At 47.9% G+C, this 25,488-nt stretch overlaps 1 protein-coding gene across 3 annotated transcripts in view; it reads left to right on the top strand.

Moving 5' to 3' along the window:
- LOC115541820 (dedicator of cytokinesis protein 9) overlaps positions 1 to 24,342 on the top strand; it is a 79,190-nt gene extending 54,848 nt beyond the window's left edge. For 2 of the 3 annotated variants that reach the window (XM_030353686.1, XM_030353684.1), the window contains exons 29-53: positions 8 to 119; positions 871 to 1,049; positions 1,857 to 1,967; positions 2,229 to 2,328; positions 2,944 to 3,071; positions 6,059 to 6,173; positions 6,632 to 6,698; positions 7,809 to 7,856; positions 10,143 to 10,279; positions 10,700 to 10,815; positions 11,507 to 11,644; positions 12,178 to 12,360; positions 12,945 to 13,058; positions 13,368 to 13,583; positions 14,492 to 14,549; positions 15,397 to 15,503; positions 17,018 to 17,140; positions 17,687 to 17,800; positions 18,081 to 18,086; positions 18,962 to 19,108; positions 19,817 to 20,027; positions 21,149 to 21,339; positions 21,958 to 22,058; positions 22,369 to 22,507; positions 23,120 to 24,342. In XM_030353686.1, the coding sequence (XP_030209546.1) occupies positions 8 to 119; positions 871 to 1,049; positions 1,857 to 1,967; positions 2,229 to 2,328; positions 2,944 to 3,071; positions 6,059 to 6,173; positions 6,632 to 6,698; positions 7,809 to 7,856; positions 10,143 to 10,279; positions 10,700 to 10,815; positions 11,507 to 11,644; positions 12,178 to 12,360; positions 12,945 to 13,058; positions 13,368 to 13,583; positions 14,492 to 14,549; positions 15,397 to 15,503; positions 17,018 to 17,140; positions 17,687 to 17,800; positions 18,081 to 18,086; positions 18,962 to 19,108; positions 19,817 to 20,027; positions 21,149 to 21,339; positions 21,958 to 22,058; positions 22,369 to 22,507; positions 23,120 to 23,236 (3,078 nt within the window). In that variant the 3' untranslated portion in view covers positions 23,237 to 24,342. The remainder of the gene's footprint in view (positions 1 to 7; positions 120 to 870; positions 1,050 to 1,856; positions 1,968 to 2,228; positions 2,329 to 2,943; positions 3,072 to 6,058; positions 6,174 to 6,631; positions 6,699 to 7,808; positions 7,857 to 10,142; positions 10,280 to 10,699; positions 10,816 to 11,506; positions 11,645 to 12,177; positions 12,361 to 12,944; positions 13,059 to 13,367; positions 13,584 to 14,491; positions 14,550 to 15,396; positions 15,504 to 17,017; positions 17,141 to 17,686; positions 17,801 to 18,080; positions 18,087 to 18,961; positions 19,109 to 19,816; positions 20,028 to 21,148; positions 21,340 to 21,957; positions 22,059 to 22,368; positions 22,508 to 23,119) is intronic. The other variant, XM_030353685.1, reaches the window with a different exon arrangement.
- Positions 24,343 to 25,488: the final 1,146 nt, after the last annotated feature.

Below are 25,488 nucleotides of genomic sequence, written 5' to 3'. Positions count from 1 at the left end.
CTGACAGACGCTGCACGAGTTCAAGTTTGAGTTCCTGCGGGTGGTGTGTAACCACGAGCACTACGTCCCCCTCAACCTGCCCATGCTCTTCAGCAAGGGCCGCGTGCACAGGTTCCAAGGTAACGCACACACACACAGAGCACACTGGCACATACACATACACACACACACACACACACACACACACACACACACACACACACACACACACACACACACACACACACACACACACACACACACACACACACACACACACACACACACACTTACACACAATGTCCACACGATGTCACTCCAATCTAATTGGAGGATGATGAAGGGAATAGGATCGCTTAAATGACCCCCGGTAGTAATTAGTATCCACATCGAAGACAAGGACACGCATGTCCCTTGAGCCTATTAAATCAGCTAATCACATCAAGTTGTTGATGTTGTAATTAGTTCAATGGTTTACTGGTGGACGAATCATCTGGTCACCTGTACATCAGTACGTCAGTACATCAGTACATTAGTACATGAGTAAGTCAGTACATTAGTAAATAGGTCCATGAGTAAATAAGTACTTTAGCTCTTTAGTTAGTTAGTACATTAGTAAATAGGTCCATGAGTAAATAAGTACATAAGTACATTAGCTCTTGAGTTAGTTAGTACATTAGTAAATAGGTCCATGAGTAAATAAGTACATAAGTACATTAGCTCTTTAGGTGGTTAGTACATTAGTAAATAGGTCCATTAGTATATAAGTACATCAGTACAGCAGTTCTTCTATTAGTGCATTTCTTAACCAGGTTAGTTGGCTAGCCCTTAATTGGTTAAGTGGTTAATTGGTTAATCTGACGATTGATCCACGGTCGACTCCGCCCTCAGACCTGCAGCCCGACTACTCTCTGACCGACGACTTCTGCCGGAACCACTTCCTGGTGGGCCTGCTGCTGCGGGAGGTGGGCGGGGCGCTGCAGGGGCCCGGCGAGGTCCGCCAGGTCGCCATCCAGGTGCTGAAGAGCCTGATGATGAAGCACACCTTCGACGACCGCTACGCCGCCAAGGTGAGCCGCAAGCCCCTCCCCCCGCACGGGGGAACACACTGTTATGTGATGGATGGTGAGGTTGAGGATGATGATGATGAAGAGGATGATGACGATGACGATAACGAAGAGGATGATGATGAAGAGGATGATGACGATGACGATAACGAAGAGGATGATGATGAAGAGGATGATGACGATGAAGATTAGCCTCATCATCGTTGTTCGGGGAAGATGCTGTCATTTTCTTTAGCACAAGGGTCGTGATCAATGAGGCCTAGTTCAAATGACTGTACGCAATCGGCTGCTTGTCGTCGCTTCCCTGTCGTCATTGTGCTAAACCAGCCAATAGTGCGCCAGGGTGAAAGCCGGCTTGGTGATTGGCTCCCGCAAAAACGTATCAAAACTAGAAAGAAATGTATTGCTCTTCTCCAGACCCATCTGCAGGGCGAACTCAAAACGCCGGCAGAATGTACGGGGCTACCAAGTCTAGATGAGGATGATGATGACGATGACGATGATGATGAGAATTACTTAAAAACAAAGGATATCCAACCATACAATCATGCTCATGAGTTATGTATGTATATTATATGGCCCTGTTATATACATGCTTTACATATAGAGGGCGCTGTCAGTGTTTTTATTAATAAATGAAAACCTGTAACGAGTGGTAGAGTGAGAAGGTGGAATTATAAGAATGTAAGAACAAATGGTGATTCTATTCATTCTTAAGAACAAGACAACACAAAGTTATGTTTAAAGTTATGTTTTAAACGTTATATTTCAAATGTAAAGCTGAATCAAAGCTGTATTTCGTGATGCCAGAGCCAGCAGGCCAGACTGTCGACCCTCTACCTCCCACTCTTCGGCCTGCTGTTGGAGAACGTCCACAGGCTGGACGCCAAGGAGTCCCCGGCACTCAGCGGGAACAACAGCGTGAGTCTGACACCTGGTGGCCACATTAGGAACTGCAGCTTGAGCATTTTTCTACGCCGTTATTTTTCTCACGGTCTGTCAGTTACAGCTGGGGTGTGTTTCGATTATTTTTGACACATTTTAACAGATGTGGTGTTAAGATCAGCCAGTTGTGGTTGGAATCTTCAAACTAAACAATTTTGAAGACTTACAGACACAAGGAGAATTATGATCCTCCTCTTTCTTTAATTAAAGTGTTTAATGTTTGCTTGTTGTTTCCAGAATACCAGAGAAGACTCCCTGGCAACCCCTATGAAGACAGGAAGCATCTGTATGGAGAGCGCGCTCCATAAGGACGTGTTCGGGGCCATCTCAGGAACAGGTAAATCCCCGGCACATAAATCCCCCCACACACACACAGACACACACCTATCCAGCCCAGAGTTTTACATACACACAAGCATTGGAACAAATTATGGATAGTCTCCAGAGGGCACGACAAACTAATGGTTAGGGTGACTCCCCAAGGGCGAAAGGTTCTTGGTTCGAACCCTGATGTCAGAACTCTACCTGTCAAAGGCATCCTTAAGTTAAACCCCCCACCTTGTCAATAATGCCCCAAAAATATAATTGACTGTTACTTTGGATAGATGCACATGCCAAATTACTAAATAGTGAATAATAGGGTAATATAGCAACATTATTAGAGCTAGTTTAGGCTATTCATTTTTTAAAGTATTTTCCATCCTATTTGTTGAAATTCGCTTAACATCCGGAAAGCTATAAATAAATCCAATGCTCTGACAAAACAAGAAATAAATTGTGCATCTGTGGCAGATGCAGGCCCGTCCAATCATGGTCTGGGATTTTCACATTTTCTCTTTCTCCGTTTGGATTCTCCAAACTGCCTTCCCTAGCGTTAAATATTCACTGTATTGTATGTGACCACACCTCGTCCCGCCCTCTCCCCTCCCCCTCTGCCCCCCCTCCCCCCCAGCCTCCCCCCACCCCTCCACCCCCGCGGGCTCGGTCCTGCAGCCCGGGTCGCGGGCGTCACTGGTCTCAACGGACTCCTGCAACAGCCTGCAGGACAAGAGCAGAGAGAGGGCCAACTCCCTGGACAAGGTAACAAACATACACATGCATGCACGGCGGGCAGACGCACGCACACACGCACGCGCACAGGCACGCACACACACACACACACACACACACACTAGCACGCACGCGCACACGCACGCACGCACAGGCACGCACAAACACACACAGGCACGCACGCGCACACGCACGCACGCACAGGCACGCACAAACACACACACGCACGCACAGGCACGCACACACACACGCACAGGCAAAGCACATGCACACACACGCACATGCACACGCACAGGCACGCACACCCACACACACGCTAGCATGCACGCGCACACGCACACCCACATGCATGCACGCTCACACGCACGCACACACACGCACAGGCACGCACACACACACACGCACAGGCAAAGCACATGCACACACACGCACACGTACATGCACACACTTCAGTTTCATTGGTAATGGGGACATGAAACCCTGGTCCTACCAAAGCGTTCAATCCAGATCCACCCATGTTTCAGTTGCATTCTGTTATTTATTAATATTTGTATACATATGCACAAATTTAAATGCAACACTTGTTTTGATCCTCGTCGCATCCCGTTCGTCCTTGGGACACGGACGTCCACTGTGTCAGATCTCCTTTGGTGTTTAGGGTACGTTTGGTTCACAGCAGAGGTCGAAGGTCAAAGGTGGATCCGGGCCACCCCAGCTCATCACGTGAATCAGAACCTCTGACCTGTAAATGGCCGCCATTGGAAAAAAAAAAGAATTTGCGCTGATCCCTTCATCCAAACCCCTCATGTTTGAACTGCAGCCCCCACCGCACCCTAACCCTAACCCTAACCCCAACCCTCCCAGCAGAGGGAGAGGTTCTACCGAAGGTCTGCGTCGGTCAACGTGCCCCCCCTCCCCGCCCCCCTCCCGCTCAGCGGCGAGGGGCGGGGCAGCACCTCCAAGCGTGCCACCATCGACTTCTCCGTCCTCAGTGTGACCTCGCTGGCCCCCGCCCCCCGGCCGGCGGCCCACGGGGACGGCGTTGCCGAGGACGGCGGCGAGGTCGCTGATGTCACACCCCCGAATGCAGCGGGCCGGCCCATTAACATGAGCGATGGGGAGAACACCCCTTTACAAGTATTTAGTTTGACCCGAGTCCGTTTCTCCCTCCACTGTGTGTCGACTGCAACACTCTTCAAAACAAACAGTACAGAACTCCGCAAACTGCTCCCTTTACAAAAAGAAATGTCCAAAGATTTTTTTGTTAAAAATGCATTTCGTCAGCCTCTTAGCATAATTGTTTAGGTCAAATTATTAAGTCAATTTTGTATTTATCGTCAAAAATGCCTCAGTAGGCAGATAGTGATCTCGGAATGTAATAAGCACTCTGATTGGCTTAGGATATAGCCAATCATAGTGCTTATTACATTCCGTTAGGAGTGTTTGGTTGGATATCAGAATCCGGCCAAAACATGACTGAGGCAATTATACTATGAGGCTAACGATTTAAGACCTCCTGAATGCCAGGAGGGCTTTCCCAGGCGTCAGCAGCCCTAGTGACGTCAGCGGTGCTCTGCATGCCTGGTGTGGTTTGTTTCACGGCCCGCTGAGACCACTCAGGGGTGGGGTTTAGAAAAAATGAACAGCAGATGGGGGTGGGCGGGGGGGGCTAAGACGTCCCGAGCGTTAGAGAAAGCGAAGCTATTCTGTGTCGAAACTCCCACCTCTCCCTGACCTCATGTCCCCCATTTATTAATAAATGATTATCATTCATTTATTTGCTCCTCGTTTTTAGTCCGGAGTATTATTTGTAATGATGGAGTCTACACTTGATTTGGCTTATTTTTGTCGTAACAAAGGTCAATAAGGCAGTTTGCAGACTATTTATACAAACCCCTCTAATCGCCAGTTCCCCGTCTTTCAACACTGAATCCTGAGTGGTGTGCTGTTCTGTATGCTCCAGAAGTGGTGGTTGGGCTGGACTCAAAGCCAAGCCACTAGCCTTTTAACCAAGAGTTAAACCCTCCACTTTCCCTATGAATGTGTCTCTCTCCGCCAAACCGCGAATGCTTGGCTGAGAGAGCACAGCTGCTGTCTACACAAGCCATTTTTGGACACATCTCTCTCTCTCTCTCTCTCTCTCTCTCTCTCTCTCTCTCTCTCTCTCTCTCTCTCTCTCTCTCTCTCTCTCTCTCTCTCTCTCTCTCTCTCTCTCTCTCTCTCTCTCTCTCTCTCTCTCTCTCTCTCTCTCTCTCTCTCTCTCTCTCTCTCTCTCTCTCTCTCCGCTCTCTTTTGTCTAGGGAATTCATTTCAAGTCTCTCTGCGCAGAAGTTTGTTTTGATGTGATTTCTCTCTCTTGGCACTGCGGCGTAATTTGTATTCATGTTCTTTTGATTTAGGAGAGGAAAATGGTTGACTCTTCTCTTCTACCCTCCATTCCTCCCCTCTCCTCCTCCCCGCCTCCTCTCCAACCGTCCCCAACTCCTTTCCCTCCCTTCTTCTTCCCTCTTCTTCTCTTATTTCCTCCCTCTCCTCTCCTCCCCTCCTCTGTCCTCCTCCCTTCCCTCTCCTCTATCCCCCTCTTCTCCCATCCCCTCCCCTCCTCTCCCTCCCCCCCTCCCCCTCCCCCTCCCCTACTCCTGTCCTCCCCCCTCCCCTCTCCTCCCCTCCCCTCTCCCCTCCTCTCCTCCTCCTCTCCCTCTCCCCTCCTCTCCCTCTCCCCCTCTCCCTCTCCCCCCTCCCCACTCCCCTCTCCTCCCCTCCATTCCCCTCTCTCCCCTCCCCTCCCCTCCCCTCCCCTCCCCTCCCCTCCCTTCCCCCCTCTCCCCTCTCCCTCTCCCCTCCTCTCCCCTCCCCTCTCCCTCTCCCCTCTCCCTCTCCCCTCCTCTCCCCTCTCCCTCTCCCCTCCTCTCCCCTCCCCTCTCTCCCCTCCCCTCTCCCTCTCCCCTCTCCCTCTCCCCTCCTCTCCCTCTCCCCTCCTCTCCCCTCTCCCTCTCCCTCTCCCCCCCACCTCTCAGAACCAGTGTGCCTCTGCACTGGGCAGCGCGGTCCTCCGATGCGACAAGCTTGAGCGGGAGGAGGTGAAGAGCCTGCTCATGTGCTTCCTGCACGTCCTCAAGAGCATGTCGGAGGGTAAGGGCGCCCCCCGGGGAGGCCTGGGGAGACGCAGGAGGGAGAGGGGAGGCCCTGGACTCTAACACCGCCGATCGACAACGGTTCAGTGGCACTCTGAACCGTTTCATTTTGGGATGGTTGAATGGGTGGATGATGGATTGATGGACCGTGAGTGGGTGGAGAATGGTTGGATGAATTGATGGATGGATTATTCACCGATGGATGATGAGTGGGTAGCTGATGGGTGGATGATGGATGGATTGATGGATGGGTGATGGATGGTAGACGAAGGGTTAGACATATGGATGGATGATGAATGGCTGGATGCTGAATGGGTGGGCGAGGGATGGGTGATTAACGGATGATGGAGGAATCGATGGGTGGATGATGAATGGGTGGGTGGATGGATGGACGGACAGATGGATGGATGCCGGACAGACCAGGTGACGTAGCGTTGTCTCCCCTCCGTCCTTCAGAGGCTCTCTTCACCTACTGGCACAAGGCCTCACCCTCGGAGCTGATGGACTTCTTCAGCCTGCTGGAGTAAGGGTTACTCCTCCTACACCACCTCCTCCTCCTCCACCAACACCTCCTACACCACCTCTTCCTCCTTCACCAAATCCTCCTCCTCCTCCACCACCTCCTACACCACCTCCTCCACCACCTCCTACACAACCTCCTCCCCCTCCTCCTCCTCCACCACCTCCTACACAACCTCCTCCTCCACCACCTCCTACACAACCTCCTCCCCCTCCTCCTCCTCCACCACCTCCTACACAACCTCCTCCTCCACCACCTCCTACACAACCTCCTCCCCCTCCTCCTCCTCCACCACCTCCTACACCACCTCCTACACAAACTCCTCCTCCACCACCTCCTACACAACCTCCTCCCCCTCCTCCTCCTCCACCACAACCTACCCAACCTCCTCCCCCTCCTCCTCCTCCACCACAACCTCCTCCTCCCCCTCCTCCTCCTGCATCTTCTCCTACACCACTTCCTCCCCAAACTCCTCCACCACCTCCTCCACCACCTCCTCCCCCTGCTCCTCCTCCCTCCCTCCTCGTCCAGACATGACTTCACCTCTACCTCCTCCACATCCAAACACACACACACATCTCCTGCTCCTCCACCTTCTCAAACACACCGCCTTACAGACCCAATCCCTCCACCTGCTTCCCCACCTCCTCCTCCGCCTCCTGTCCCACCGACCTCCACCCCCACTTTAATAGTTGTTGGGTGATGTAGCTCAGGTGTGTGTGTGTGTGTGTGTGTGTGTATGTGTTTGTGTGTGTGTGTGTGTGTCTGCGGGTGACTGTTTGTATTCTCGGGCTTGTTGGCACTTGCTCATGGGAGTATGTGTGCATGTGTTTGTGTGTTCAAATGGTTAAATGTGGATTTGAGTTTGTGTGTGTGTGTGTGTGTGTGTGTGTGTGTGTGTGTGTGTGTGTGTGTGTGTGTGTGTCTGTGTGTGTGTGTGTGTGTGTGTGTGTGTGTGTGTGTGTGTGTGTGTGTGTGTGTGTGTGCATGCATGGGCGTGTGTGTGTTTTGTTGTGCATGTAGGCTCATGGGTGTGTCTCTATGCAAGTGTGTACAGGTGGATAAGTGTGACCTCACTGGTCTCTAAAATAATCCATATGATCTCCTCTGCAGGGTGTGTCTCCACCAGTTCCGCTATGCAGGGAAGAGGAACATCGCCAGGTACAGTCCCTCCTCTTCTTCCTTCCTCTTTTTCCTATACCTCTTCCTATTTTTCTTCCTTTTCCTCTTTCTCATCCTCCACTTCCTCTTCCTCCTCCTTCTCTTCCTCCTCCTCCACTTCCTCCAACTCCTCCTCCTCTCCCTCATCTACCTCCTCCTCTTCTTCCTCCTCCTCCTTCCTCTTTCGGCTCCTCTTCCTATTTGTCTTCCTCTTCCTTTGCCGCCTCCTCGTTCTCCTCATCTGAGTGTTCATCTTCCAGTACAAAGGTCCTTGGTTCGATCCCCAAATGTCCGCAGCCTAACCTGTAGGCATGCTAAGATGCCCCTGGACTCCCCCCCCCGCTCCTCAATGACATGGATCTGAATTCACTCTTCAGCTGTTTTGTATATATGATAATTTTAATCAAATACAGTCCAAAACCCTAACCCTACCCCTGACAAACATCATTCAAAAGTCACATGTAAAAGGACTAAACAGTAAATTGTAGTAAGTAAACAGTAAATCATGTCAAACTCACCAAACAGCTTAACTGATTTACCAACACTTTCCCTGCTTTTTCTTCCTCTGAGTTGCTCTGCTGATTTTCTGTTAACCCTTTTCATTTATTTGGTGTTTTTTTCTTGAATGTAATGCTGCCGGCAAGTATGTGTTGTTGTTCAATAACTGCCCCGGCCCCTGGGTTCACCGGACCCCTCCCATTGGGTAAGAGCTCTGCCCTGCCTTGCCCTGTCTGACCCCATCAGGCTATCACCGTCACTCCAGCGTGTCACCTGCCTTCACCTTACTAACCCACGTGTGTGTTCCTTAAAGGTACAGTGTGTAGGAATTAGTGGCATCTAGTGGTGAAGTTGGAGATTGCAACCAATTTTTATCTTTTTTATAAAGCTTATTTTCATGGGATTATATACAATTATACCACGGCCTGGGGGAATCCTTGATTCTGATTGGCTGAAGGGTGTGCATTGACCCCTGATATACGGACACCTGCTAAGTAGTTCGAGTCAAATTGTCTGTTCAGCCTTTAAAACGAGAGTTGTTCAATTGTGAAAAATGCATTAAACTGTAATCAGAAAACGTGGCTATATGCTATAGACCCTCTAGTATCTGTGGTATAAAGGCTGGGACTAATTTAAAATTATAATTATGTACACTTTAAGTTGAAAGTATAGACCGTCTTGATTCCGAATTGAAACGAATGGCGCGGTGATTCGGTCTTCAAAACGAGAGCTGGTCTGTAATCAGGCAAGGCGGTTATATGCTATAGACCCTAGAGTATCTCTGGTATAAAGGTTGGGACGAATTTCTATTAATGGACTTCGCGGAGGCCTCTGCGTCGTCCATTAATTCCTGGTAATGGACACCTCGTTGGGCATTATCCCTTACTTAAATCATATTTATGAATATTATCATCCTTTTCTGCCAAGTGTGTTCCACTAGATAACTGATTCTACACACTGCGACTTTAAGCGTGTGCAGTGAGGTGCTAAAGTGTGTTTTGCATACTCTTGAGTTCCATCTGTACTCTTAGTCCATTCCTGTGTGTAGTGGTGTGTGTGCTTAAAGTGATGGACAACAGGTTTTAAACACATAAAATAACCCTATCACAGAGGGATGTGTCCACTAAACAGCTACACAATATCTTGTCAGGAAAGTTTCTTAACAGTCCGCTAATAAACTAAGTCTGGCCAAGACTTTTTCTGATGCTTAATGCACACCTTGACATGACACACCATAATTACATTTTTAGAAGTAAATAAAGAAAAATAGTTTTCCATCACTTTTACTATTGACGTGTGGATTTCATACTCTCAGCCCATTCACTGTGTTGACTCCAAGTGTTAGCTCTAAGTATGTACAGACTGCAAACCTATCTCTCTGGGGTATAAGTGTGTACTGTCATGTGTGGTGTGCGTCATCTGTGTGGCAGTTTTTTTCACCTCATGTCAGTAGAACGACATAAGTCACCCGTAACCAAGAATGATCCTCCGCATCTAATGAATTCATTTTCATCATTACGCTGTGTCATAAAACCATGTCTGAAATAACTATTACTAAGAGTTACTTGTGCTCGTGTTTTTAGAATCAAGTTTTAAGAAGGTTCAGAATGTTGTTTCAGAATACAGTTTTAGAATGTCATTTTTAGAGGGTTAACAATGGTATGATGTTAAAATGTTTCAATCAACTGTTTTCACGTTTTAATTTAAATGAGAACTCATCATGATGCAGCTGATGACAGCCGTGCTGACCAATGACCTGGCTTCTCTGTCCTTCTGCTCGACCAACAGGAGTCAGGAGGGGGCGGGCCTTGTGGCTGCGGACAGGAAGTCTCTGACGCTGCCCGTGTCTCGTAACAGGGCGGGGCTTCTGCACGCCCGCCTCCAGCAGCTGGGCACGGTGGAGAACGCACACACCTTCAACAACGGTGAGTGTGTTCTCGGTGTGTACTGTTGGTAAACACTAAAGCTATTGTGTAACAGGCAAAAATTTAGTCAATTGTAATTGATTGACCTGAACTCTTTAATTTCCGGCCTTGGATTAACAAAGTACATCTGTTCATCCACCTTGTTAACAGTTTACTTATAATCAATATTATTATGGATGTGTATGGGCAAGATCAATAGTACATGTTAGCTTGTTAGCCTGCTAGCACATTTTCCTCCTAGCAATGTTAGCATGCCCTAACCCCCTATTTGTAACTCGTATGATGCGTTAAAGCTCTTGTTTATGTTTGTGTGTGTGTGTGTGTGTGTGTGTGTGTGTGTGTGTGTGTGTGTGTGTGTGTGTGTGTGTGTGTGTGTGTGTGTGTGTGTGTGTGTGTGTGTGTGTGTGTGTGTGTGTTTAGTGTACTCCCACTCTGAGCCCGAGGTGAGCAACCAGTGTCTGCTGGAGGCCAACGTGTCGACAGAGGTCTGCCTGACGGTGCTGGACACCCTCTGCGTCTTCATCAACGGATTCAAGGTGCCGTTCGGTCGCATGCGTGGTGTCAATCCAAAGTCATTTTTTAATGGCCGCCGCTGCTCATTAAGTTTCACCTGTGTTATCAAGACGCGGCCAGGAATGGACCACCCACTAGTTGTCAACATGAGTAATACCCAGTGGCGGCTGGTGATCGAGGATGTTGTCGGGGGTCCTCCCCCCAAATATTTTGAATTTTGTAGATTTCATTTCCTGTATTCTGCTGCATATTGGGGATGGCAACAATCAATTACCTATTACCTACTATTCATTCAGATTCATAGTCTACATACCGACTTGCAGGGCCTGGACAAGCTTACACTTCATATACGTTACAGACCTACTTTATGCCCACTCCACCTGACTTGGAGGGTAGGGTTTTATTTCGAATGACCAATAACTTGCCTAATCATTGACGTTCAGACGCATTTAAATGGTTGCTGGCAGTGGCAAGTACGGTCTATCACACAATTAAACGAGGATAAACGCTATGTATTTCTGTTGATTTATTTCATATTTTTAATAGTTGATTCATAGTCTGCAGATATATTTCAAGTGAATATTTCACGGAGGGGCGGCGCCCTAGCGCCCTCTATTGACCCAGCGCCACTCGGCATAGTGCCAATAACTTCATATAACGCCAATAACTTCCATAACTTCAATACTCATGTGGGCGTTGGGTGGGTGCTTTCAGAGTCAGCTGAGCTCAGACCTGGGCCACAACCCGCTGATGAAGAAGGTATTCCAGGTGCACCTGTGCTTCCTGCAGATCCCCCAATCAGAGACAGCGCTCAAGCAGGTGTTCACCGCCCTGCGGACCTTCATCTACAAGGTGAGACTGTTGTTGATGTTTTCACACAAACAGGGGATGTGACTCAGTGAGGTTGGTGCATAAAATACATAAAGCAGCACGATGAAAGCAAAATATGAACACAATTTTGAATGAGAATCACCATTAGAAAAATAACTAATTGCAACAAACTATTGAGGAACAATGTGTATACACTAACTAATTGAGATCTATAAATGAACTGTAAAGGCCTATGATTGGGTTAGTGGCTGGACAATGGGTATGAGGCGTGTACACTGTAATTAGAATAAATATATATTAATATATTTAAGAGTTGAGTGTGTTTGTATATACATTTGTTTCGCACATTTATTTGCAGCACAACGTTTATTTTAGTGATTTGTTTAGTTAATAAGGTTTCTATAAATAAGGTTTCTATGAATAAATATAGTTTAATTCATATGGGAGGTAGGAGTTGTTGGTTGTGACTCTGTGTTCTGTGTTCTGTGTGTGTGTGTGTGTGTGTGTGTGTGTGTTTGTGTGTGTGTGCGTGCGTGCGCGTGTGCGTGTGTCAGTTCCCGTGCACGTTCTTCGACGGCCGCGCGGACATGTGCGCGGCGCTGTGCTACGAGACGCTGAAGTGCTGCAACTCCAAGCTGAGCTCCATCCGCAGCGACGGCGCACAGCTGCTCTACTTCCTCATGAAGAGCAACTTCGACTACACGGGCCGCCGCTCCTTCGTACGCACGCACCTCCAGGTACGCACGCGCACCACGCAGGTACACACACACACACACCTGGAGGTACACGCACCTCCAGGTACGCACGCGCACCACGCAGGTACACACACACACACACCTGGAGGTACACGCACACGCTAGGCAGGTACACGCACCTCCAGGTACGCACGCGCACCACGCAGGTGCACACACACACACACCTGGAGGTACACGCACCTCCAGGTACGCACGCGCACCACGCAGGTACACACACACACACACCTGGAGGTACACGCACCTCCAGGTACGCACGCGCACCACGCAGGTACACACACACACACACACCTGGAGGTACACGCACACGCCAGGCAGGTACACTCACCTCCAGGTACGCCCTTACACACGTATGGAGGGCCAAAAGGGTCAAAACTACGTCTCACAGCTCATACCATTTAAATAAAATAAAATAAAATCAAAATCAGTCCTGATCGAAGCGACCCGGGTTCGATTCCTGCCCGTAATCCTTCCGCTTCATTGTACCGTGTTTTTGTACATTGTACCGTGCGTGAGTGTCTGTGTGTGTTAATGTGTGTGTGTTAATGTGTGTGTGTGTGCTTCCCAAGGTGGTGATTGCCGTCAGTCAGCTGATCGCTGATGTCCTCGGCATCGGCGGGACCCGCTTCCAGCAGTCGCTCTCCATCATCAACAACTGCGCCAACGGAGACAAGAACATCAAGGTGACCATGGCAACGCCCCCCCATCTCACTGCCCACCTCCACCACCACCTCCCGGTCCACCTCAGTCTCTGTCTCCCTATCCACCTCCACCTCTACCCCCACCTCCATCCACCTCTCCACTTCTGCTTCTCCACCTCCACCACCCTCTCCACTAGTGTGTCTATAACCTTCCGACTATTGACCTCCCAGTGAGGCACGGGTTCCAACGTTTACAGGCCTGTGATCCCCATTGTTAGAACACTTATCACGACCGCAGCGTCTCCCCTACACCGGAACACACCGTCACACCGTAACCCTGTCCCTCCCCAGCACACGGTGTTCCCGTCGGACGTGAAGGACCTGATGAAGCGCATCCGCACGGTGCTGATGGCCACGGAGCAGATGAAGGAGCACGAGGACGACCCCGAGATGCTGGTGGACCTGCAGTACAGCCTGGCCAAGTCCTACACCAGCACCCCAGAGCTCCGCAAGACCTGGCTGGACAGCATGGCCCGCATCCACCACAAGAACGGGGAGCTGTCCGAGGTGGGACTCCCGCGTCGTGCTGCGCTATGCTAGGCTAGGCTAGGCTACGCTAGGGCATGCTAGGCTCCGATAGGCTATGCTAGGCTTGGCTACGCTAAGGTATGCTATGCTCCGATAGGCTAGGCTAGGCTAGGCTGCGCTAGGGTATGCTAGGCCTCAATAGGCTATGCCAGGCTAGGCTACGCTAGGGTATGCTAGGCTCCAATAGGCTATGCTAGGCTAGGCTACGCTAGGCTAGGGTATGCTAGGCTCCAATAGGCTATGCTAGGCTTTGCCACTAGATTAGAATGGACTTTATTCGTCGTTATGCAGTCTACAGGGACAAAGGCCAGTAAAATGCAGTTAGTATCTAACCAGATGTGCAAATGTAGTGTTCTTTACAGACATACAGGCAAGATAAGATAAGATATGATGGATAACATAAGAATAAAAAAAATAGAGTGCATAAAGAGTTATAAGGAGTAAATGTTACAATATTGAAAGTAATATTAGCATGATATATATATTTCTTTTTTCAAAGGTAAATTGAACATGATATGAAAAAAATATTATACATAATATAATATTGTAAGAGCTTATATGTAAGACTCAAATCTAGCAGGGCTAAAGCAAAGTAATGCTATAACCTGCAATATGCAGAGTTATGTAAGTGGAGAGGTACAATATACTAAAGAGGGTGCAGATGTAAGTTTTTATGTACAGTATGTGGTCTGAACTTTGTGGAATGGTTGCTGTCCAGTGTGCTGCATTCCTCCTACAGTGTGTAGCTCTGTCTTTGTTACAGTTTGTGTAACTTTATGTTTGGCAATGTGTGTGACAGTGTGTGTAACATTGTGTATTTGTGTTTGTGTGTGTGTATGTGTGTGTGTGTGTGTGTGTGTGTGTGTGTGTTTATGTGTATATTTCAGGCGGCCATGTGTTATATCCATGTTGCTGCACTTGTGGCAGAGTACCTGTGGAGAAAAGGTGAGCGGGTTTGTGTGTGTGTGTGTGTGTGTGTGTGTGTGTGTGTGTGTGTGTGTGTGTGTGTGTGTGTGTGTGTGTGTGTGTGTGTGTGTGTGTGTGTGTGTGTGTGTGTGTGTGTGTGTGTGTGTGTGTTTGTCTGTAGATGGTGCTGTATTCCCTGTTTCTAGATTCCCACTAAACATTTAAAATGTTTATCTCAGCTAGTCATGAAATTGAATTGAATTTAAAGCCTACAGGTTACATTTTTCAATAAACTTCCTCAAATACAAAATTTGACTTTAAAAATACATATCAATTGTACATATATTTTTAAGATACAATATACAACGATGACAACATTTCTATAGATTATCAAACAATATAATCATCATTATGAGCATCGAGAATCATCCAACAATGTATGTAGATATATGGCATTGTATTGTGTGATGTATTTAATCAGCGTTACAGTACTTCATTAGCGGGTCACCATCCATACTAGCTATTATGTTGAATGTGAACCATTATGCCAGCACTTTACCACGTTTTATTGCAGTCATATTACCCAGACACCCCCACCACACACACACACGCATGCACGCACGCACACACAGGTCTTGTCCAAGGGTCATCTCTGGGTTCCAGTGCTGAAGATGCTCGGGTTTCCGTCGATAAGCATGTGCCAGTCCTCTGTGCACGTTTGAACCTTGAGGGAACATGCATGTTTTTCATGTTATACAACCACCAGACCTTAATGTGGAACACAGAGTGGTTACACAGAGGTCAGAGGTCGTGAGTCAAAGGGTATCGCCGGCGGGTCATGTGACCGCTGCATGTGTCCCGTGTGTGTGTTTCCCCCGTGTGGCAGGAATGTTCCGGCAGGGCTGTTCGGCGTTCCGGGTCATCACGCCCAACATCGACGAGGAGGCGGCCATGATGGAGGACGTGGGGATGCAGGATGTACACTTCAACGAGGTGGGGGCCCACTTCCTGTTCTGGGGTCTATCAGGATCTGCAGTGGTTCCGGTTCTAGAATAGTGCTATTTTTTTCTGTTCTATTCCAGGTTCTGATTTTGGTTGTAGTTCTGTTTTTGTCTAGCTTGGTTGGAAGTCTGTTCTGTTTTTTTCATTTTGTTTTTCCATTCTTCATTTTCTGACGGTTTCTGTTGGGTTGCTCTATGGTTTGTTTCTTTTTTAAATCTCATTTTGGTTGTTCTCCCTTACGTTCTATTCTGTTCAATTCAGTTCTACGAATATCTAGTTTTGGTTCCTGGTGTGTTTCTTAGGGAACAGAATTTCTAGTCTCTAGTCTGTGTGTTTGAGCAAACCTAGGCTTTCTAGCCCAAATTGTCTTTTCATCTCCTGATGAAAAGAAGTTCCTCACTTCTACTCAATTTTATGATGTGAACTCTGGCTTGTTTTTACAGTCCCAGTTTAATGCCAGATTAGGCTGTGATCTGAATCGAGACACATTAATAGTGCTGTTCCTCCCACAAAATTATTAGATCCGCAAATAGTACTGCAGTAAAAATGTTATCTCTTATCAGTCAGTCGCGTGGTGGTGTACTGTAGACTTTGGGGCAGGGCTTGGCTCACACACAAACGCACACACTCACACGCACGCACACTCACACACACACTCACTATCACACAAACACACACACACACACACACACACACACACACACATATACACACAATGTATTACCTTGGAAGAGCAGTAGCTGAGCTCGCCTTTGGACAAGGTTGTAATCTGGCATCAGAATCACCGGAGCTACGCACAATAGGCCCTGATGCAATCATGCACGCACACACACACACACACACACACACACACACACACACACACACACACACACACACACACACACACACACACACACACACACACACACACTTTGCTGTGACATACACAAGCTCTTGACCTTTTTAACTGCACTGTACGATATTGTGAGTTGATTTAAAGATAATTACAGAAATTCTGAAAGCGTTTTCATCTAGTAACACCTTCCCCTTCCCCGTCCAACACACTCATTAAGCCCATCATGAGCTTTATGAGTAGCGTTCAGTCCATCAGCCTCGCGGTTCGGAGAGTCTTTACGACGGTAGTATCGGGATCACGGCTCTATAAAAACCACCCACACACTCCCCGTCCCCAGCTGCTGTGTGTGCACTGTGGCAGACAGCGACACTGGGGCTCCTGCAACACGCCTCGAAGCCGGCAGGTCCACGGTTCAACTGCGACCGGGACCTTCACTGGTGGAGGGAGCATGTCCATGTGTATCGCTTTGTCGGATAAGACGACCCGGAAACAAACAGCCTCAACCAATCGAGCAAAACCATTTGAGGGTAGCTACTACTACAGACGGGCGGATATATGAAAATGTGTCAATGTATGTGTCCGTGTGTCTGTGTGTGTGTGTGTGTGCGCGTGTGTGTTTGTGTGTGTGTGCGTGTGTACATGTGCGTTGGGGTGTGTGTGTGCGTAGGAGGTGCTGATGGAGCACCTGGAGGAGTGCGCCGACGGCCTGTGGAAGGCGGAGCGCTACGAGCTGATCGCCGACGTCTACCGCCTCATCATCCCCATCTACGAGCAGCGCCGCGACTTTGAGGTGCCACGGGAAACCCCTCCCGGCGCTCCCCTGGCGCCCCGCCGCCGTGACCCTCTCGTGTCCCTGATGACGGCATCGCCAACAACCCAATGCCGTGGCACCCGCGTCCCCGACAGGCTGTGTCCATGACCATCCCCCTCCACGACAACACAATCTCCATGACAACCAATGGCCATGACAGTCACTTTCATGAAAGCCGATGTCTTTGACAACTTGTGTCCATGACGACTGCATCCATGACAACCCCGCTCCCCGACAACCCCCCCTCCCATGACAACGCACCTGCACAACAAGAAATGACCATGGCAATCGCTTCCATGACAACCCGCCACCAAGAAACCCTGCCTTCATGACGACCCACGTCTTTAACCACGTCTGTCCATGACAACAATTACCATGACAACCCTCATCCATGAAAAAAACACATCCATGACAACTGTTGTTGATGATATCGTAGTTCATTGTTCAGGGTGCAATCAAGTCACTATATGACGTATGTGTGTATGTGTGTGTGTGTGTGTGTGTGTGTGTGTGTGTGTGTTGCAGAAACTGACCCACCTATACGACACCCTGCACCGCGCCTACACCAAGGTGATGGAAGTGATGCATTCTGGGAGGAGGATGCTCGGCACTTACTTCAGGGTGGCCTTCTTCGGACAGGTTAGACCCCTAGACACCTGCCGCTCGGACCCTCTGCTGCCAACGCGCACATACACAGTTACACATATGCACGCCTGCACACGCACGCTCTAGCAATCACACACACAGACACACAGACACAAATTAGCGAGCAAGCGCAAAGCGTACAGCGTGCAATTTTAGCATGTAGCTCGACAGCAACAGGAAGTGGACTGGTATGACATGCACTAACATGCACGTGGCAGCGCTGAGGGTGTTGTGTTTTAACAGCCTCTCTCTGTTTCCCCCTGTTCCCTCCAAGGCTGCGGTGAGTACAGGGTGTGGCTGGGCTCCTCTCTCCCTTAAACACATGTCCGTCTTTCCCTTTAAATATGTCTGTCTTTTCCCCTCGAGTCCGTCCGTCCGTCCGTCCCCCTTAAACCTCCCATTCTGCTCATCTTCGAAGCTTGACGATCATGAGTAGAATGTAAAAAAAAGAACTAGAACTTTCTCCCCCCTCCGCCTCATCCGACCAAAGTTCTCTGCATTTCCTTCCTTTGTGTAATTGATCGGACCAATCAATCGCCTCGATGATCTGAACCAGATCAATATGGTCTTTAGAATGGCCGACCTGATTTGCACCAATCTTTAGATCTGTTGTTGATTAATTGGAGAATTCAAGATTCATCCTGATTTGAAGTGTTCCTGTGGTCTGTCGTGTGATAGAATTTGCAAAAAAATAATCATTATAATGAATAATATATAATGATATGTATAATGATAGACAGATCAAAGAGAGTGAGAGAGGCTGGGAGGTGATAGAGAGAGAGAGAGAGAGAGAGAGAGAGAGAGAGAGAGAGAGAGAGAGAGAGAGAGAGAGAGAGAGAGAGAGAGAGAGAGAGAGAGAGAGGGGGGGAGGGAGGGAGGGAGGGAGGGAGGGAGGGAGGGAGGGAGAGAGGGAGAGAGGGAGAGAGGGAGAGGGAGAGAGAGAGAGAGAGAGAGAGAGAGAGAGAGAGAGAGATGAATGGGGAAAGAGCAAGAGACCGCTTTTTAGTTCTTCCTCCATAAAAACCATCCCACCGTCATTCCACCGCAGCCTGTCACTCAGAGCTTGAGAGGGGGCGGGCCCTCACTCTGTAGTGGACGGCCGCCCGAGCGTCTGACCGGCCCGGCTGCCCCTCTGGCCGCTCTCCTCCCCTGCAGGGCTTCTTCGAGGACGAGGACGGCAAGGAGTACATCTACAAGGAGCCCAAGTTCACCCCTCTGTCCGAGGTGTCCCAGCGGCTCCTCAAGCTCTACACACACAAGTTCGGCCCCGAGAACGTCAAGATGATACAGGACTCCGGCAAGGTGTGTGTGTGGGTGTGTGGGGGTGCACGTGTGTGCGTGAGTTTGTACAAATGTGCGTATGTGTGAGTGAGTGTGGTTTAAAAGGATCACCAGTTTGGCTGAAAATGAAATGTAACCTTTGCCTCATTTTATTCTTCACTTTATTCAGCACTTTATAAAACAATTTGGAGTTTGAAATAAAACTAAATCGGAGAATGCTAGCGTTACTTTAGGTTATTTAAAAATTATTTGATCACACACTACCTCCCCAATCCTTATCCAACCTCAAACATTCTTAAAGCTTCCCTCAAACCTTCCTAAACCTCCTCACACCATCCTCAACCTCCTCAAACCTTCCTAAACCTCCTAAGACATTCCTTAACCACCTCAAACTGTTTTAAACCTGCTCATCCCACCTAAACCTCCTAAAACTGTCCTAAACCTCCTCAAACCTCCCCCAAACCGCCTCCAACCTTTCTTAACCTCCTCAAACCTTCCTAATCCTCCTAAAACCGTCCTAAACCTCCTCATCCCTCATAAACTTCCTCAAGCCCTCATAAACCTCCTCAAACCCTCCTCACCCTCCTCATACCTCCCCCAAACCGCCTCCATCCTTCCTAACCCTCCTCAAACCCTCCTCAACCTCCTCATACCTCCCCCAAACCTCCTCCATCCTTCCTAACTCTCCTCAAACCCTCCTAAACCGCCTCCAACCCCTCCGCCCCTCAGGTGAACCCCAAGGACCTGGACGCCAAGTACGCCTACATCCAGGTGACCCACGTCACGCCCTACCTGGAGGACAAGGAGCTGGAGGAGCGCAAGACGGACTTCGAGAAGAGCCACAACATCCGGCGCTTCGTGTTCGAGACGCCCTTCACGGCGGCGGGCAAGAGGCAGGGCGGTGTGGAGGAGCAGTGCAAACGACGCACCGTGCTGACCAGTAAGGCTCCGGGCAAAGGGGTGATTCGTGTCCAGGCTCAATAGACCAGCTGTCTGTCTCTACCCTCAGGTTGTCCTTGTATTTCGTCGTGAATGAAAATTTGTTGTTAGTTAGTATTTGATGTTTTGTTATTGTGTTTAATCAAAGTAACCAGAACTTTTGACATTTTTGTCACTGTTTTCAATCAATCAATCAGGGCATTTAGCAGACGCTTTTATCCAAAGCGACTTACATCGGTTAATACACACATTGACACACCAACGGCAGAGTCAACCATGCAAGGCGACAGCCAGCTCGTCAGGATCAGTTAGGGGGATGAGTGTCTTGCTCAGGGACATATCAACACTCAGCTAGGAGGAGCAGGGGATCGAACTAGCAACCTTTCGGTTACAAGACAACTGCTCTACCGCCTGAGCTAAGACCACACCAGTTCGTTTTTGTACCAGTAGGGAGCAGGACACACATGTTCACTTGTGGCTAGTATGACTAGTATGACTAGTATCTATGAGTATGTGTGAATTTTGACCAGTATTTTTCTTCAGCTAACAAGGCATTAATACGCAAGAGGTGTGGCCCTAATTATCTTCTGTACATTAATCACCATTATCTCACACGACACCTTTTCATCTAGTCATTTCCTATTTCATCATTTCGTCATTGTCATTCTTGGCGGTGTGTGACTGACTCACGGTCAGCTGATAAGCCCTCTTTCTGGCTCATTGGTTGGACAACATTAATGGGAAACACCCGACACAACACATCCTCTCAGCCAGGAAACCACACTCCCAGAGGTCAAAGTTCAGCTGCTATCTAGCGTTTTCAATAATCACGCAGATACAGACAACCTGCTCCCCGGGGTTAATACCTGAACATTTCCTCAAGCACTACATGTTTGTTGACTCTCTCTCGCTTTCCCCTCATATCCCCCCCTCCACTCCACTGCCCTCTCCTCTCTCTCCCCCAATCCCCCTTCCCTACTCCCTTCTCTCTCTCCCCCTTCTTCTCCCCCCTCCTCTCCTCCCCTTCATCCCCCTCCCTTCCCCCTACCTCCCCTCCCCCTTCCTCTCCCCCCACTCCTCTCCTCCCCTCAACCCCCTCCCCTCCCCCCCTCCTCTCCCCAGCCACCCACTGCTTCCCGTATGTGAAGAAGCGCGTGGCGGTCATGTACCAGCACCAGACGGACCTCAGCCCCATCGAGGTGGCCATCGACGAGATGAGCGCCAAGGTGGCCGAGCTGAGGCTGCTCTGTGCCGCGCCCGACGTCGACATGATCCGCCTGCAGCTCAAGCTGCAGGGCAGCGTCAGCGTGCAGGTAGGCACCACGTTCCCCTGTCGAAAACCCCCTAACCGTGACCCCTGGGGGGGGGATCTCTTGGGATTACAGTTGGGGGAGGCATGGCCTCAGGCTTGACAATGAAGCCTGAGTTGAGACTGTAACTGCCTTGATGGGGGGACCGCCACGCCCAGCTAATTTTGCTTATGTGAGAGGGTCCTGCTCGTCCCGTGCGTGTTGTGGACCCTGCATAGTCTGCGTCATGAACTCCGTGGTCGCGATGAGGTTGGACCGTTAATGTGACGGCTCCCCTTTTACTTATACTTTGACGGATTCAAAGGTCGTTCATTGCATCCTGTGTAAAAATACTTTACATTTACATTTAGGGTATTGACGCTGTTATAAAAAGCGACTTGCAATAAGTACAATTGTCAGAGGAAAGAGAAACAACAATATATCGCTGTTGGTACCGTTAAGATGTTCATAGAAACAAGGGCCAAGCACTACCAATTCCTAGGTTAACCAATTCCCTGTTTACAACACTCTTCCACCAAAGCCTGGAGGCCATGTTTGCCCTTTCTACATTATGATAACACTAGATCCTTTGAGACCACTGCCTTGGCCCTTCCTCTGACCTTTGACGCATAACGTCTGCAGGTCAACGCCGGGCCCCTAGCCTACGCCAGAGCCTTCCTGGACGACAGCAGTGCTAAGAAGTACCCGGACAACAAGGTCAAGCAGCTGAAGGAGGTTTTCAGGTACTCCCAACTTAGCTGAGGAGGTTGAGCGTGTTGGCTGGTAACCGCACATTTGGTAGTTCGATCCCCGGCTCCTCCTAGATGAGAGATGAAGTGTCCCTGAGCAAGGCACCTAACCCTAACCTGCTCCCGACGAGCTGGCTGTCGCATTGCATGGTGGACGCCGCCGTCGGTGTGTGAATGTGTGCATGAATGGGTGAATGTAAGGCAATATTGTAAAGCGCTTTTGATAAATGCACTATAGGGATGCAGTGAATGTCTATGGTAAATGCATTTAGCATTTACTTACCGCTGCCTGTTTTTCATCCAGGCAGTTTGTGGACGCCTGTGGGCAGGCCCTGGGGGTGAACGAGCGGCTGATCAAGGAGGACCAGCAGGAGTACCACGACGAGATGAAGGCCAGCTATCGGGACCTGGCCAGGGAGCTGTCCGGCATCATGCATGAGCAGGTAGCCTAGAATGCTAGCATACTAGCTTGCTAGCAGGAATTAAGCGGCATAGAGCTGTCCAGCATCATGCACGAGCAGGTAGCCTAGCATGCTAGTGCGCTAGCTGGCAGGTAATAAACGGCCGAGAGCTGTCCAGCATCACGTGCATGCAACGTTCTAGAAGGAAATAAACAAAATAATACTTCCTGAGGATTACATTCCGATTGATAATAATAATTATAATAGTAAAAATAATTACGTTGATTAATGTTGATTTGTTTTGGAGCCACGTTAGATGAACCCTGATCAAGCTATCAGTGATTTGTTAGTGATGGAGAAACTAAACTAATGCTTGTTACTAACCACGCCTTCCTCTGCTTCCTCTGCACTCAACCTCAACAGATTGGATGGTAAAACTGCTTCTTCTGCTTATCTGTGTGACGTCTGTATCAAAAAGTGATTTAAGATAGTCAGACTTATAGTAGTTAGTTGTGCTTAGCAAAGTCATTGTAATGCATATGAAACCTGTTTTGGATGCGTGTTGTATGTACTTTCCCTCTGTGTAAACGTTTGTAACCTTTACGGTCCTTGATTTGTGATATTGTTTTGAACGGATTGTGTGTTATTTTTCAGATAAACCCAACGGACGACGGCAACAGAAACACTCTCTCCGACTCTCTAGGGATCTTCAACGCGATCAGCGGCACCCCGACCAGCGCTAACACACACGGCTCAAACTCCGTCCTCTGACCTCCCGACCTTTCCTCCAACACTCACGATTGACCACTACTTCTTAAGCCCCGCCCCTCCCAGAGCGTAACCCGGACAAAATACGTTGTCCGATTCTTCCTCCGATTTACAGAATTTAAAAATGGTTGATGACTTGTTGAAAAGCTAATAGGAACGAGGTTACTCTGGAAAAATGTGCACAAATTATTAGGTGGAGAAATACCATAAACAAAGTAGACGAATACATTGTTATCATTTGTCTTTTATTTGTTTTATTAGTTTTACCCTATGGGATTCCAGATTCACAGGGAATGCATATAAACTACAGGGTCAACCAATGAGGAAAGGTTATTTTAAGAAAAAAGTTTGTTTTATTACCTGACATTTTTGAACGAACATCATTTTGTGAAATATTGTTGACATCCAAAACACAAAGACACTCCTCATCCCCGTACATGTGGCTAAACATAAGCAGCAAAGACAGCAGTTATCTGCTGTTTTCTGGTCCAGTGCTAGCGGTACAAAAGGTGTGCTAGCAGGCTATTAATGGATTTACTGTTTTGGTCATACGCTTAAGACTCCTTAAAAATAGATTATTGTGTACAGTAGTGTATATATGTAATATATATACAGCATTACAACTATAGATATTGTCAGAGGTTTACATGTTCGATGTAATCGCTACTAAATCGAACATTGACTACATTCCTCTGTTTATAAACTGTATTTTTTAATCTTTCGTTTTTGTGTCCCAGAAGATTGCATAATGTTTGTTTTTAGGCTCCAATGCAGAAAGACCAATGTATTTTTTTTAAGTAGTTTTTTTATCGGAGCTACTTCAGTCCATGGGAATAGCATCTTGAATAGCACGAATATATCTTCAGAAACAATGTGTGCAATATTTTCTACTAATACCGAGACCTATTGCACAGAAGACCTCTCTTGCCAAAGAAATTAGAAAATAAGAAAACATTTTGTGCAATGACAGGTTTGATGATTATTTCCCATCTTCTCTGTCTCCCTGGCTTTTTATTCGATTTGAAATAATAACTTTTTTATATCTATTAACTTCTCTTGTAAATATGTCCTCAAACTTTTTTAATAAAGACTATATAAATACAAATGCACTACATTGTTCTGTTCTGCATGAAACGCACATCAAACCCTACTTTTTAGCCTATCAGAGAACAATCATTGAAGACATTTGGAGGTTTCGAAGTAAAAGTTCCCAGCTAATCTCAGTTTGCTGCATTGGTGCAATTAAAACATGTCATGAGCTATTTCATCTCTGTCTATCTAAGCTGATAACACAATCTCCTCACATCGTTTAGTGTTACGTTGCTGCATACTTCTGAATCATAAATACATTTAAATCCCATTAAAATGATCAACAATGAGGAAGCAACAAATCAATCTAAACAAGACCGCGCAACATCGTCAAGCTTTTATATTATTTTGAACCTCTCCACTCAATTCCCCTTTAACACATCTCTGCTTGTTAAATGTCTTATCTCATGAGCCAGGTCCGGTTTGAACTCATTTGAGATAGTAACCTGGGAGTTCTGTTGTTGTCGTGTTGCCTGTTGCTCTGTGTTCCTGTGTTCTGCTCCAGGGTTACTCCGCTTTGTTTATTTTTGTTGCATTGCCTTCATTTTGCACACACACACACACACACACACACACACACACACACACACACACACACACACACACACACTGTACATATACTTAATCAAGATGAAAACACATGAGGCTAGGCATGATGGCCTGGAGTAGATAAATCATTTACAACTTTTCCAATATCTAACCCATATTTTAAAAGCCACAGCGATTACCATTATAATTTATTATCTGAACAAGCACCAAGTACAATGTGCTTAAACAATAGTATTATAATGTGTCTGGGACTATATATTATAGACTATAGAGTGTGTTGAATCTACAATACATTCTACATTGTGTGTGTGTTTGTGTGTGTATGTTTGTTTGCGTTTGTGTCTGAATGAGTGTGTGTGTGTGTGTGTGTGTGTGTGTGTGTGTGTGTGTGTGTGTGTGTGTGTGTGTGTGTGTGTGTGTGTGTGTGTGTGTGTTTGTGTGTGTGTCTGTGTGTGTGTATGTGTATGTGTGAGAGAGCAAATGTGGGCCGACAATGAAACCAAATTAAACATAAGTTTACTCAATAGTGCCACTTTAAAGACATTAAAGAGGTTTCTGCTGCTATGGCAAGCCATTTTCCCTAGCTCCTTTAGCTGGGTTGGCTGCTCAGCTTATCA

Source organism: Gadus morhua, chromosome 4 (assembly GCF_902167405.1).
Source record: "Gadus morhua chromosome 4, gadMor3.0, whole genome shotgun sequence".
NCBI lineage: Eukaryota > Metazoa > Chordata > Actinopteri > Gadiformes > Gadidae > Gadus > Gadus morhua.
Note: the sequence above shows the minus strand (reverse complement) of the source record. Positions and strands in the feature narration are given on the sequence as shown.